This window comes from Chrysochloris asiatica, unplaced genomic scaffold, assembly GCF_000296735.1.
Source record: "Chrysochloris asiatica unplaced genomic scaffold, ChrAsi1.0 scaffold00372, whole genome shotgun sequence".
NCBI classification, from domain to species: Eukaryota; Metazoa; Chordata; class Mammalia; order Afrosoricida; family Chrysochloridae; genus Chrysochloris; species Chrysochloris asiatica.
In genome coordinates this window covers 2,067,841-2,082,389 of record NW_006408890.1, presented here as the reverse complement: position 1 = coordinate 2,082,389, position 14,549 = coordinate 2,067,841, and the positions used below count along the sequence as shown (strand labels likewise).

The 14,549-nt window shown below is 47.4% G+C and overlaps 1 protein-coding gene across 1 annotated transcript in view; it reads right to left on the bottom strand.

Moving 5' to 3' along the window:
* The window catches only part of LOC102829166 (zinc finger protein 420-like), a 19,543-nt gene extending 5,331 nt beyond the window's left edge, over positions 1-14,212 (bottom strand). The window contains exons 1-6 of the mRNA XM_006876274.1: positions 14,144-14,212; positions 11,354-11,578; positions 11,065-11,078; positions 10,902-10,985; positions 4,236-4,299; positions 1,774-1,900 (exon numbers count right to left, since the gene is read on the bottom strand). Coding sequence (XP_006876336.1) covers positions 1,774-1,900; positions 4,236-4,299; positions 10,902-10,985; positions 11,065-11,078; positions 11,354-11,578; positions 14,144-14,212 — 583 coding nt within the window. The remainder of the gene's footprint in view (positions 1-1,773; positions 1,901-4,235; positions 4,300-10,901; positions 10,986-11,064; positions 11,079-11,353; positions 11,579-14,143) is intronic.
* Between the last annotated feature and the right edge of the window lie 337 nt (positions 14,213-14,549).

Sequence of the window (14,549 nt, the reverse complement as noted above, 5' to 3'; positions counted from 1 at the left end):
TGTAAACAGTCCAGGGGTCTGGTATACATATGTAAACGGTCCAGACATCTGGTATATGCATATGTAAACCATCCAGGGGTCTGGTATATGCGTACGTAAACAGTTCAGACGGCTGGTAACAGTCCAGAGGTCTGCATTCATACGTAAACATAGATTTGTCACGTAATCTCCTGACACCTTAGGGTCTCCTCCAGGTGCACTGTGTGTTCGTTAGCATAATACTCACCTCACACTTGTCGCCTGAGTTTTGTACTCATCTTTCAAGCCAGGTAATTTGCTGATTTCCCTTAACATAGGGGACCAGGTATTAGTCTTCAACAATCTCACCATTATGTGTTCACCGGACAACTTTTCTTCATTGTTAAGATTTTGAGAGACTGATCCAATCATTCAAGTTTAGGTTCACGACATGAAACAACAAAAAGAGAGATTACTGGGGGGTGGGAGGGGAAGGCTGCTGTGAAAAATGGCTGCGCCCTGAGAACGCAACTTTGACAGGAAAATGTCGTTATTAAGCACGGTCCAGTGGTTTCCGTCAGATAGCGACCTGAATAGTTTCCGCGAAGCTGCTGGTGGGTTTGAAGTGCGGACCTTGCATCTAGCAGTCCAGTGCTGGCCCTATAAATAAGTGCCCCAGCAGAACTCCATCAGCAGCTGTCATCTAGGAAGCTACGCCTAAGAGTGACTTACTCAAGTGACAACCTGAATCCTGGTTTCCTCCAGGAAGGCTGCAGTTCCACAAAACGCCCTGCTTCCCCAAGCCTCCCGATGAGTGGGCCTGGAGGTGTCCGAGCTCCAGTATCCACAGATCTTCCCTTTCTTCCGGGAAGACAAGGGGCAGAGCTGGCCCGGTGCTCACAGTGAAACGCACATCACGAGGAGGGGCAGTGCACAGGAATGACCAGCTGCTTGACGTTCAGCCAGGGCTCTCCTCTTTACAGATTTTTCCGGAGGAAAGGTGCGGATTTGTTTGCAGCAAGACTAGCAAATTATACTTGAACTCAACAGTGAAAAACTCCTCACAAGTTCCCAGACCAGACACCTGTCAGTGTCCTACAGTGACCCCTTGTGGCACGGTGAAGTATGGCTCATCTCCTACAAAGACCGTGGTCTTGGGAGTTCTAATGCGGAGCTGCAGATTCATGAGCTGGACTGCAAAGTCACTTTGAACCACAAGGTTGACGGCTCAAGCTCACCAGCTGCTCCTTGGAAACCCCATTCAGGGTCGCTATGTGTCGGAAATGACAGCAATCAACCGTGGTCTTTGTAACTCCCACCCAGTGACTACTGGTTGGGACCCTGTACATAGGGTGCACTAGACTTTACCGTGGGGATCAGTTAGTTTTGCCAAACCACTAGCTATAGCACCGTAGGGTCAGACTGTACCACAAGGTCGGTTTGAACCACAAGGTTGGCGGTTCAAACTGATCAGCTGTTCCTCGGGAAACCCTATACAAGGTCTCTGAGTCGGAACCAAGTCCACAACACCTAACAACATCTTAGAAGTAAAGACAGATGGACAATCCTAGGACCAACAAGAAAGAGGAACCGTGAACGGAGCCAAGTCCTTTGGACCTTGATACTCCCGCGCAGACAATCGGTGGAAACAGAATCCAAGACCTTTTAGGCCCACACATCAGGGGAGCACATGTGTTACATTTATCAACGCAATCCTGTGTCCTCACTACAGATTCTAGACTGAGGACAATGAAGTAAACTATTGTTGTTCAGTGAAGACTTTTTAAAACCTAAAAACTATGAAGTTATTCTTACCGACTGAAGCCAGGTTTCTGAAGGTTTCCATCATCACGTCTCTGTAGAGTTTTCTCTGAGCAAGTTCCTGCAGAGCCCACTCTTCCTGGGTGAAGACCACCGCCACATCCTCTACGATCACGGAGTCCTAGAACACCCCACACATTCCAGATCAGCAAGGGAGCATGTACGCCAATGTGCACAAGAAACAGGGTCCTGCTGACAGTCTTGGGGAGTCAGAATTCATAAGGGTCTGATACAAGGACACTAGGTTCAGTGTTGTGTCCAGGTCTACTCTGTGGTCCAGCTAGTGTCCTCCATCGTTCATTACAGACACTGGCTTCTTCAGGGATAGCCACTTCTCTCAGGTCATGCAATACACTGAAACTACACCTGTGAACAGCTGTGGGCTTCTTATCTGCTTATGGTCTACAGTAGTGAGCAAGCAGTAGCAACCAGCCACAGCACGCTCATGTACGTCATCACGTTCTTGTCAAAAACCTCAGCTCCTTCCGTCAGATGCACAAGAACACTCAATTAGAATAAAGCCCAGGGAGGAGGCAGCCTGAGGTGCTGACTGGGAAAAGGCCGCATTTCCTCTTCATCCTCACAGCCAGGGAGGACTGAGGACCCACACAAACAAAAGGGGCCCCGAGTGGTCGCACTTTCTTGAATTCCACGAGATCACCAAGTGATAGACTTACCGACTGAAAACAGAATGTTCTTTGGAGAATTATGAATTTTTTATGGATCAGTCACCTTTTTTTCTTAAACTCAATTCTGTCATCCTTTCTGGCCCATTCGTGGAGACAGGACAAAATAATAAAGATGTTGAAAAGAGCCCAGGGTAAATATTTGAATGTGACATTCAGGATCGTCCCACAATGCTCAAATTTCAAGACCTCAACCACGTGTCCCCCACGTACGGGTGACTTTTCCCTCAACAAATACACCCATATTCACACAGCAATTGTGTATTACTTATGGGAGACTTTTCCCCTCAACAAACACACTCGTGTTCACACAGCAATTGTGCATTACGTATGGGAGACTTTTTCCCCCTCAACAAACACACACGTAGTCACCCAAGCACGTGCTCATGATATAAGAGGACCGATGGCCACATTTGCAGGTACACGAGCTGCCTGTCCGTATGCTTACTGACTGAAAAGCGATTGTAATTCTTGTAACTGTGCAACTGATAAGACGTGATCAATGTGACAAAGTTTTATATCTCAACGTTGTTCCATCGGCAAATGTTTTCTTTCTCACACGCATACCTACCCCACATAAGCGTGAATTCTGCAAGTGAGGTGAAGGGCAGATGGTTTTCTGTTAAGCTGCCCAGGAGGCTTGGCCTACAGACACAGATGCTGGCTGCTCCTCCACAACTGAAGTCCCAGGAAGCAAAAGTTCAGGGCTACCTGAACCCCACAATGGGATCCCGTTTGTAAGAGTGCAGCTTCATACAGTGAGGAGAGAGGGGCTTCTGAGATGTTGTTAAGTGTCGTCGATTCGGTTCCGACTCACAGTGACCCTGTATAGGGCTTCGAAGGAGCAGTTTGTGGGTTTGAACTGCCGACCTTGTGGTTCGCAGTCTAGCGTGGTCCTACAGTGCCACACCAGGAGTCAAGTTCAAAACTGGCAAAGTATAAACACTGTAGAGTTTTTATAGTTACAGCAACCTTATTGATAACAGATAAAACCTCCTAACAGCACAAAGTCACAGTCTGTAGGCAGGAGCTGCTTTCCGAACGGAACATACTAACAGGCCATCAAACCTAACCGAGGTCTCGGTGTCATCAATAACTCACATTACTATTCAAGTAATACGGGAAACACTTATGTACCACGTACTTGTTCATGAGTCATTTCACACAATGCAGTTTTAAAGCGCCAAAGAAATGTGGTTTTCATATATGATTAAAATCTTATCATCCCAGTTATAGCTAGCTCTATGTGGTTGTTAAGTTTCATGGGGTCGGTTCCGACTCATAGCGACCCTGTTTAGGGTTTTCAAGGAGTGGATGGTGAGTTTGAACCGCCAACCTTGCTACTGAAACCAATCCTGCGGTCGAACGCTTTATCCTGCTGAACCACACCAGGACTCCAATATTGTAAAAGAATTGAGAATTATGTTGTGCAGATCGCACTATGCAAGGGTTACCAGGACAGTTTGTTTACTAAAAAAACCGAAATGCAGAATCCGAGCATTACTTTGAATAACAAACTAGGGGAAAGTAAAAAACAAAACCAAGTCTATTCCTATTAGCTGACTTCCCCTAAACCCTGCTCAGATACTTCAGACCCTAACCCAGCTGGTGATTACACGGAGACTGCGGAAGAGGGAGCGTTGCTTAAAGACAAGCGTAGGAGGAAGTCTTCATAAGGTAGATAATATTTTTTCCACAATTACGGGGTTTATTAGGGAAGTTGGCACAAGCTCAACAGACATTTGTCTGGTGATGACAGCCCCTTCCTACCTGTGCCTGCGGACTGGCCTCTCTGGTCCGTGGCTTCTCAGTCACACAGCCCTTGGGCTCTACCCTGATCAGAAAATGTCACAAGGTGTGTTTCCGGGGCAACTAGGAGTCCTGCTGGGGGTCACTGTGCTGGACCACAAGGCTAGTGTGAACTGCAAGGTCAGTGGGTCAAACCCACCAGCCGCTCCTTGAAAACCCCATACAGGGTTGTTCTGGGTCAGAACCAACTCAAGGGGAGTTAACAATAACAATATTTCTGGTGTGGGGTGTAGGATCAGTATTTGACTGCTAACCACAAGGTTGGCAGTTCAAACCCACCAGCCGCTCCTTGGAAACCCCACCCAGGGTTGCTATGAGTCAGAACTGGCGCCACAGCACTGAACAACAACACACCTAAGGTGTTCTGGTGTGGTTCCGTAGGGTCAGCACTGGACCACGAGGCAGGCAGTTCAAACTCACCAACTGCTCCTCAGAAACCCTATGCAGGGACACGACGAGTCAGAACCGACTGGAAGGTACTTAACAACAGCAATAACATGCCTAAAGGACATGCCCGTGCACCTTCCGCCATAACCAAAAGGAGATGGACTCTAATTCTGGGGTTCCGCAAACTTGGCTGCCCATCGATGGAACGTCTGCAGGCAGCCCCTTCTGAAAGCAATCATCCTGCCTGAAGGGACTCAGGTCCAGGCCCGGAAGGCCCCCGCTCTGTTGGACGCTCTCGCTGTCAGTTCTGCCATAAAATATAAAGTCCAGCCTCAGCTTCGGACTGAGTTTTAGTACACCACATTGTTTTATTAAACACGATAAAAGTCAAATGAGAATTAAGTGTTTTCACTAGGAATTCACATTGCTGACAATCACGTCATTTTAAACGTAATCATTTTAAGACCCTAATGGAAATGGGGGAAATACAGGTGCAGAGCCCCTATTCGATGCCCTGTCCTCAGCATCATGCATTCAGAGATGGCAGGGGAAAACCAGGTCCACCCAGGGCCTTCCTGAGACCTCTCTCCCTGCCCCCCTACAGCCCATAACGCAGTGTGTGAGGGGGGCACACTTCGTTTCAGAAGTGCACAGAGAATACACCCGCGCCTGGGAGGAGGGGGCAGCTCAGGCCACAGAGCTGGGACAAGGATGGCTGTGGAGGTCAGGGCTCGAACTCAGACAAGCAACGAAGGAAGCAGGGGCTCAGAGCACTCGGGGCGCACACACAGCACACAAGGAGCCCCCCACCCACAGCTAGTCGGCCTGCAGGCTCAGGTCAGGAGCTCCTCCGTCAGACAGAACACCCAGACCTGGGGGAGACATTCAGTCCACAGAGTCACATAAGGAAGGAGGCCCTCGGTGTCTAAACCTGGAGTCCACGCAGGACTGCAGGGAGCCTCCTGGGATACATTTTCCGGTCACTAAAGAACCACCGACGCACAGACCAGGTGGTCCCCCAATTCCCATCCTGCCTCTGCCCGCTGTGGTACAGAGCACTCGGTTCTCAACACCAGTCTCCATGATCCTGAGACCAGGAAAACGAAATTGTGCACAAGCATTATTACCAACAACTGTGGAAGGGGTCACCTGACAAGGGCCTGAGCAGAATAGAAGAAAATGTGGGACAAAATCCAAAATCACACTGGTCAGAGAGAGACTCAGTCACATGTCAGGTCTGAAGCTGAACTCATCCCCAGGCTTCAATTTTCAGACAAGCAACAGAAGGCGGACGGGGAGAGACAAGAAAACTAGTGTGTGGTAAACACACACCACAGAAGGATCAACCAGTTGAGATCAAAAGGGCAGCATTTATCTAAAGACAAAACCTACAAGAACCGGACATGGAGAAACGGATACAAGGAAACACTAGGAAAAAGCGGGTGAAGCGAGAAGCAATGTTAACTGAGAGAAAGACATTCAAATGGTGGATACAATGTTTCAAATGTAAAACTGATGATCAGCTCTAAAAACAGTCACTCAATTCACAACTAAAAAAACAAAAACCATTCTGTTGTTAGTACAGTGGAGTCAGTTCCGACTCGTAGCAACCCTCCATAGGGCTTCCAAGGAGTGGTTGGTGGGTTTGAACCGTGTCGACCTTGTGATCCAAACAGACCTGTGATTCAGGGCTTATCCCACAGGACCACCCCAGGACTCCGGGTTCTACGCACAACTCACCATTTCCTGGATCCAGTTGCAGGAAGTCAAGGAGAATTTCGTCTCTACACCCAATAATCCAGGTGAGGAAGAGCGTTGACGCCAGTGGAGACGGCTGGCCCCCTGGGTGGTCTGGAGGCAGCTGAACGACAAAGATTCGCTCCACACTCCCGTCCCAGCAGCTGAAATCTTGCTTCCTGATTAGGGATCTGACAAATGGATGCCCCAGGTGCCTGGCTGCCTGGACTGGACTGGTTCTCCCGGTCACACTTAGGGCCTGGAATGAAAGGAGGATGGCTGCAGCTTCTAGAAGTCTAAAGGAATGTCGTCTCTACGCCCAAGAAGTCATGTTAGGATGAAGGCCAGAAGCGCACACAGAGCACTGGGCAGTTTGGGGGCAGATGAACCATGTTTGCGCCACACACCAGAGAGAGCTCTTAGAATCTATCTTTGTGATTTACGGGTGTGTGACATGGTCACCCAAGGTCCCCAGCTGCCTGGACTGGACTGGACTGGCTCTCCCGGCACCACACTAGGGACCGGGAATGGAAGGAAGAGGGGAGGAGACAGGGTTGAGTAAGCAGGGACTGACAGGATTGTGGCATCCTCCTAGGCTCAGGACCAGGCTGCACCCTGAGGAGATGTCATTGAAGGAAGAACAGGCTCCGGACTGCAGAGCACAGCCCTAGGCACTTCCTGTGGCTCCAGACGCCTCTGCTCTCTGGCAACAAGATGCCACAGCGGGGAATTGACATAGCCCGAAGCAGGACAAGCAACCAGCGTATATCAGGGTGCAAAATGTAGACCCGAATCCTTCCAGGGAGCCAGGGGTCTAAGGCTGAAGGTGTGGGTCCACGTACATAACTGTGTCCCTGATACAGAAAACCGTTACAGGAAACTTTCTTGTTAAGTGCCATTGAGTCGATTCTGACCCATAGCAACTCTGTATAGGGTTTCCAAGGAGCAGCAGGTGAGCTTGAACCACCGACCTTGCAGTCCAGATGGCTTTGCAGTCTGATGCATGAACACACAGCGCCACACCAGGACTAGCATGGGTGAATTTCCAGGAAAGACAGAGTTTTCCTGTTTTCTCAATATACTCATCACAGTTCATTCATTTTGAATTATGTGCAGTTGAACCCTTCCCACTGTGCATTAGTTTCTTTCCTTATTCCACACAGACCTTTTTAATATGTGGTCATTTTCCCGTTGTTTTGGAATGTACATTTCTTTCTTTGTTCGCTTTTTTTCCTTTTCTTTCCCTCTTTGCTCTGAAACCTTACCACCACCACTCCTTCAACTCTAGAAAAACCTGCAGGAGGTTCTAAACACTTCGTCATCCAACTTTAGGATAAATGAATCAACAAATAAATTGGAAAATGAGTTTTTCTAAGGAGCTGTCTCCTCTTGTCATGTTCAACCACGTTTCTTCTCTAAACTGACTCTTGTTCTATCTTTCCTGGGTCTCAGTACCAACGGCCTCTCTCGCAGATCATTACATCGGTGTCTCCCCTGTAAACATGACCCTGCCTTTTATTACTTACTCTAACAGAACTCTCTGTTTTTAGTTCACATCCTTCTAAAGGTATGATTTCCAACACAAACCAGGAGCTAATTCATCATGTAGTGTCTCAAGTCTCACCCCAGAATCACTGGAACAAAATCTGCATGTAAGCGAGCGCCCCGATTTATCCACATTGATGTGGAAATATGAGAAGCCAGTACAAGGAATGGGAACTTCATGGATGGATGTCCTGTGAACTTTCGGCCACATCTCGGCCTCCTCAATGTCTCCCTTCATTACCTCCCATTGAGCTCTTCCTGGAGAGTCTTCGGGACTTAGTATGCAGGTCCCTTCCAATTGGGCTCACACAAACCCCCAGGGGCACAGTTTCTCTGCTTCGATCATCTCCAAGTCTCACCAAGGACTGGACGACACAGGGTGTTTTCTGCTGACTCAGGGACTGACACCCTTTTTCCCGAGTGGTAAACTCTTTCCACAGTAATCCACACCCCATGCCCTCGGCCTATACAACTGTGTCGTTAAAAACAACAGATTTCCCTTATCCAGAGAAGCAGCGACACCATAGAGAGAGGGAGCAGCTGAGGACTCTAGACTCATGGAAAGAGCTGGTGGCCAGGAAGCAGGCTTGCAGAACGTGCCTTTTGGTGGTGTAAATTATATATGCCTGAGTGTTTTAAAAAAAGAGCTAAAATGAATGGAGAGAAATATTGTTAACTGTTGGTACATGGAGGAGATTATAACCAGTATAATGAAACAAAGTATATGATTTGCTGAATGTAAAACTGATGATCTGCCCTGTAAACTTTTACTCAAGTCTCACAAAAAAAAGAATAAATTTCCTGAATCTCCCCTTTAATGATTTTCCTTTTCACGCACTCCAACCTGTCCGGTGAGGTCCTTTTATTCCCAATAGCACAGGTCCTTGAAAATATGATTTAGCTGCATAAGATAAGCACTGAACTGTAAACCACAAGGTAGGTAGGTGGCTTCAGCCATCCAGCTGCTGTGTGGGAGAAAGACGTGGCTTTCTGCTTCCACAAAGATTTGAAGCCTTGGAAACCCTATAAAGGATCGCTGAGTAAGAGCCGACACAATAGCACTTAACAACAACACACTATAAACCTACAGTCACGCACTCTGTGTTGTGTTTGCTTATTGCTTCAAGCCTATGACATTCACCACTGAGGACAGACACAGTTTATCACCTGCTGGATACTGTCTTGAACAGGACTCTCCACTGGGACTTTCTATGAATGGACATAAGTTCTGTTTGAGTCCTCACAGTCCGGCAGTGTAGCTCACGTGCCAATTAAGTATGGAACATCAGACTCGTTCAACGAAGGGACTGAAGCTTTTCTGTTTTAATGGACAATAAGGGGTTGAAATGGAAATATCTGACTAGTGGATCTCTCAAGAGTAGTGTAGTCACCAGAACGCGAACTGGTCCCCACAACAGAGAGCTCAGCCCGATGCAGACTTCAATAATTTTTAGTTTGTTCAAAGCCTGTCACATAGGAAAACAGAACTGTTCAAACCAAAGGCAACGTTCCACATAATTTGCTTGTATTTCCATGATGATTATTGGTCAACTTAAAACGTCTATTTGTGAAACATGCAATAATACACAAACATCGAAGTAAGTGGGAGTTACTGAGGGAACAACAGGGACACTGAGGAGTTAAGACTTGAAGCGAGACCGGAATTCCAAAAAAATTCAAATTCCTAGGGTTCAAAAGTTCTCCTCAGTAAAATGAATATCTGATGCAAATGCTGAAAGAGAAATATTTATATCTTTGAAAACATGTTAAAAAAAAAAAAAGTGTCAAGAGTTCATCAGATGGGAAGATGCTTTAAACTTCAGTCAGAGAGCTATGTATGCATGAGCCTGAATGTGTCGGAATTTGCTGGCCAGTGTCAAAGATGTGGATTATGTGGGTTCTGGGGTTGATACTGTGGTTTACACTGTTGCACTCTGCCTTCTAAGGCTGATGGGGATTATACAAGAGACTAACTAACTATCAGGAAACTCAGACACTGCTTTCATACTGCAGCGCTCAGACTGCTTCTCCTGGACTTTGCCCTCACCTAAGCAGTACGAAACTACCAGCTCTTCTGCGGAAGATGAGGCTTTCAGCTCCTGTAAAGATTTACAGCCTTGGAAACCCTGTACAGGGTTGCTGAGTCGAACCGACTCAACGGCACCTAACAACAACAACAACAAGGAATAGCTGTGGAGCCCTGGGTGGTGCTGTGGGTTAATGCGCCAGACTGCAAAACTTGTTTGAACTGCAAAGTTAGCAGTTCAAGCTCACCAGCCACTCCTTGGAAATCCTACACAGGATCCCTATGGGTTTTAAGGGACTCAATGGCATTTAACATCAATACTGAGTAAAAAATCCTTCTTTAACAACTTTAACAAATGTTGACGTTGTTGCGTCCTGTCGATTAAGTTCTGATACAATGTTGTTGTTGTTAAGTGCCGTCGAGTCGGCTCCGACCCATAGAGACCCTGTACAGGGTTTCCGAGGCTGTAAACCTTTATGGGAGCAGAAAGCCTCATCTTTCTCCCGCGGAGCAGCTGGTAGTTTCCAACTGCTGACCTTGCGGTTCACAGGCCGATTCGTAACCACTACGCTACCAGAGCTCCAGTTAGCTGCTGATAAATGCCTGTAAGACACACCACTCTCCCATAAGTCTCACACAATAGTGACCCTGTAATATGTAGTCCTGGTGGCGCTGTGGGCTACTATAATGAACTGCAAGGTTGGCGGTTCAAGCTCACCCGCCACACCTCAGAAACCTTACACTGGATAGCTACACGTCAGAACCTACTAGATGGCACGTAACAAGAATGAAGTGAGGCAGGTGACACCTCCTAGCTGGGAAGGCAAGGCCCAATGGAGACTTGTTCAGATTTTAAAAGCTGTGTCTCTGGCTGTGTGGTTCCAGGGACTCTGTCCCTAATGCGTCTGGTGGATGAGAGGAGAGATCCGTACTCCATCGGCATTTCCTCCTGCAGGCCGGCTTCCAGCAACAAGAGCTCAGGGACAGGCTCTGTGCGCCCCTCAGTGAAGGCGCTGCTGCAGGAAGAGGGGCGTGTGAAAGGTCAGGCATCCTCCCAAAGCAGACGCCAGACAGAGTGGCCAGGCGTGAGCTCACGTGACTGCCTGTGGCTGGAGCAGGCAGGAGTCACATGACATTAGGCCGGGGCCAGTGGGACGTTCTGACTGCTGGGGGCGGGGCCAGGGGAGAGCTCCAATCACTGGAAAAGAGCGCACATGCATGTGTGTGTATGTGAGTTCAATGTGTCAGACGCGGGAAAGTAAAACAGAAAAGAAACGGAACACTGGGTGCTGGGCAGACAGAAGAGCGCGGGGACGGGGTACACTAGGAACCCCTGTTACCAAGCGCGGGCGGCCGGGCAGCCTTAACTGTATTTCCCACACACCCATTCCCGGGGAAGCAGACGCCGCGGGCCTGAGACACGCACTGTGCTCACGGGGGACGCACGCCACGTGACGTGGGGACGCACCGACACGCACAGCTCGCCCCCCCGCCCCCCGCGCCTCCCCAGGAATAGGCGGCCCGGAGGCCCCGGGAGGGCGGATAGATGAGGGCGCACGGGAGAGTGTGAGCAGCGCCCTCGGACCTGGGGCAGGAGCCTGCGAGGCACCTGCGAGGGGACCGGGACGACAGGAGACACAGGACGTACCTCTCACTGGAGCAGGAGCCAGTTCAACCCGGCGGCCAAACAAAAACGCGAGCTTCCGCTTCCGGCTTCTCTGCCGTTTGGTGCAGCGGGAGAAAGGCTCTGTGCAGAAACCTAGAGGGTTCTCACTGGTGACCGTGATTCAGTGGTTCCTCTTTGTGCCTCTGTTGCGAACTGTCAATCTGGGAGTTTGCATATTGGACCGTTTAAAATACTTTCACCACGTTCGTTAGAGCAATCTTTCCTTTGCTTCTCCATATTTTCCCCATCATTACAACAGTTAACATCTCCAGTTTGGTGTCTGTGTAATACATATCCCTGGAAGCAGATCACAAACTGAACAAACCCAGTGTAATTTCCTCGCGTGCAGAGGGGAGAGTTCCAGGAAGACAGGAAGAAACCAGTCCTCAGAGGCAGCAAATGAACATTCGAAAGAGATTTTACTCTTGTCTGAGAACACTTTTGTTGTGAAAGTATTGTGCAGTTGGTATGAGAAACCAAGTTTGGCCATCCTGGCCTCCAAGGAGTTAATTAAATATTTGGCCACATATACCAGGCTAATTTTTAAGTTGACGTTATAAGTTTTGGCAGAAAAAGAAGGTTCCCCAATCTTACTGTATAGGATTTCCAAGGAACGGCTGGTGGGTTTGACCTGCTGATTTTACAGTTAGCAGTCCAGTGCCTATCATATAGTTCCACGACAAGGCTCCTGATATGTTATTTGCTCACCATACAGCTTGAATAAATATGGTGAAAGAATACAACCTTGTTGCACACCTTTCTTCATTTTAAACATTCAGTGTTCCCATGTTCTGTTCAAACACCTGCCTCTTGGTCTAGGTGCAGATTGCTCATGAGCACAATTAAGTGTTCTGGAATACTCATCCTTTGCGATGCTGTCCATAGCTTGTCATGATCCGTCAAGTTTCCATGTATTTGACTTTATTTCCGTGGTCTTCCTAGTGTTCATTTCTAATTCGACAGCATGTGGACTGGAAGATGCTTCCTAGTATTTTGATGTTTGTAAATGATGGAGGCTTGTTTTGTGGCCTAACACACACGGTCTGTTCCGGAGAATGTTCCAGGTGCACTGGAAAACAATGTGTATTGTGCTGTTGTTGATTGGACACTCTGTACACATCTATGAGGTCCAGTGGGCTGATTGCGTTGTTTAGTTCCTGTCTTAGATGACTTTTTTTCATTGTTCTGTCCTTTTTGTAAAGTGGTGTATTAAAATCTCCCACTATTGTTAGAGATTTGTATTTTTTTTTCTTTGTATCTATTCGTTTGCTTTATATTTTGGAGCTCTTTCATTGGGAGTGTATTTATTTATTATGGTTAGGTCATCTTGTTCAATTGACCCTTTAAACATCAGACAATGTCCTTTATGTCTTATGATGGTTTTTGCCTTAAAGTTTATTTTATCAGAGATTAGTGTTGCCACTCTGGCTCATTTTTTATTGCAATTAACTTGGTATATATTGTGTTGGAAGTCTTAAAGTTATAAGGCAACACAAACAAATGAAAGGCTTTCAAAGTAATAAAGAACTAAAACTCTATTTGTAGATGATATATGTTCTCATACATAGAAAAGCCCACTCAGCAAAAAAAAAAAAAAAAGTTCTAGAATTCATTGGAAGATTCAGCGACATTGCAGGGTACACACAACATACAAAAAGCAGTCCAAAAAAAAAGTCAGATTCCTCTATACTAACAATTACGCAACTGAAAAAAAATTAGAAAAGCCATACCATGTTATTATGAGTAATTGCCATGGTCACAACTGTAATGGTAAAAGTTTTCTAACAAACATAAGGGAGTAGTTCATCTTACAGTCCAGGAACAGGGGACCTTAGGACCATCAAGGGAGAAGAGCAGGAGCAGAATGTCGGACTGTATCCAGAGTAGCAGCGACACCAGAGATGGAGACAGAGATGAGGACATGGAGAGAGGGAGCAGCTGAGGACTCTAGAGTCATGGAAAGAGAGGGACTGAGAGCTGGCAGCCAGGAGGCAGGCTTGCAGAATGTGCCTTTTGGTGGTGTAAATCGTTATATAATCCTGAGTGGTTTTGTGTACATCCCCCCACCAAAAAAAACCCCAGAGGGGATGGAAGCAAATTAGTGTTGAATGATGACACACAGACATTGTAATCATTGCAGTGAAATGATGATGTAAAGCCCATGTTCTCCCATGTATACATCACTCAGTTCACAACTAAACCTGTTCGGTTTTTTGTTTTCTTTTTTTTTTAAAGAAAGCCTCTTCAAGAAGAAAAGTGTAGAAGAGTAGGTAGGTGGATGCAGATGATAGCATTTGGTCTGCACCCCTATCCGAGCAGTTGGGACCCTTTTTGATTTCTGGATGTGAGAGGAACATGGGAGGCGCCCAGCTGCCTGGACTGGATGGACTCCCCATGCACCACACTTGAGAGCTGAGTGGAGGAGACCGTGCTGACGAAGCAGGGATTGGCAGGACTTTGTCCTCAGTCTCAAGATGATGTTCCTGTCAAGGCAGAAAAGACTCCCACCTCCAGAGCAGGCCCTGCAGTCTTCATGCTGTTCTCCATGCCAACCAGATCACTGCTGCAGGCAGCCATTCACCCCAGAGCAGGAGAACCCACCACAGCTGGTCAACCTTCCCAACTTGAACCTGGCTTCCTCTGTGGCGTCAGGGGTCCAAGATTGAAGTCTTAGGTTCACCTGTGTTCATTTTGTTCGTTACAGATGAACACACACTGTTATGAAAGTGATATTGTGAAGTGCCATTGAGTCAGTTCTGACTCGTAGCTGCCCCACGCTGGAATCTTTTTAAAAGATTTTAAAAGGCAGTTTCATCTTTCTCCGGCGGAGTGGCAGGTGGGCTCGAACCCCTGACCTTGTTCCAAGAATTAGTGCTGATTCTATGGTGCGACTGTGCTGTCTGTAGTTTATTAT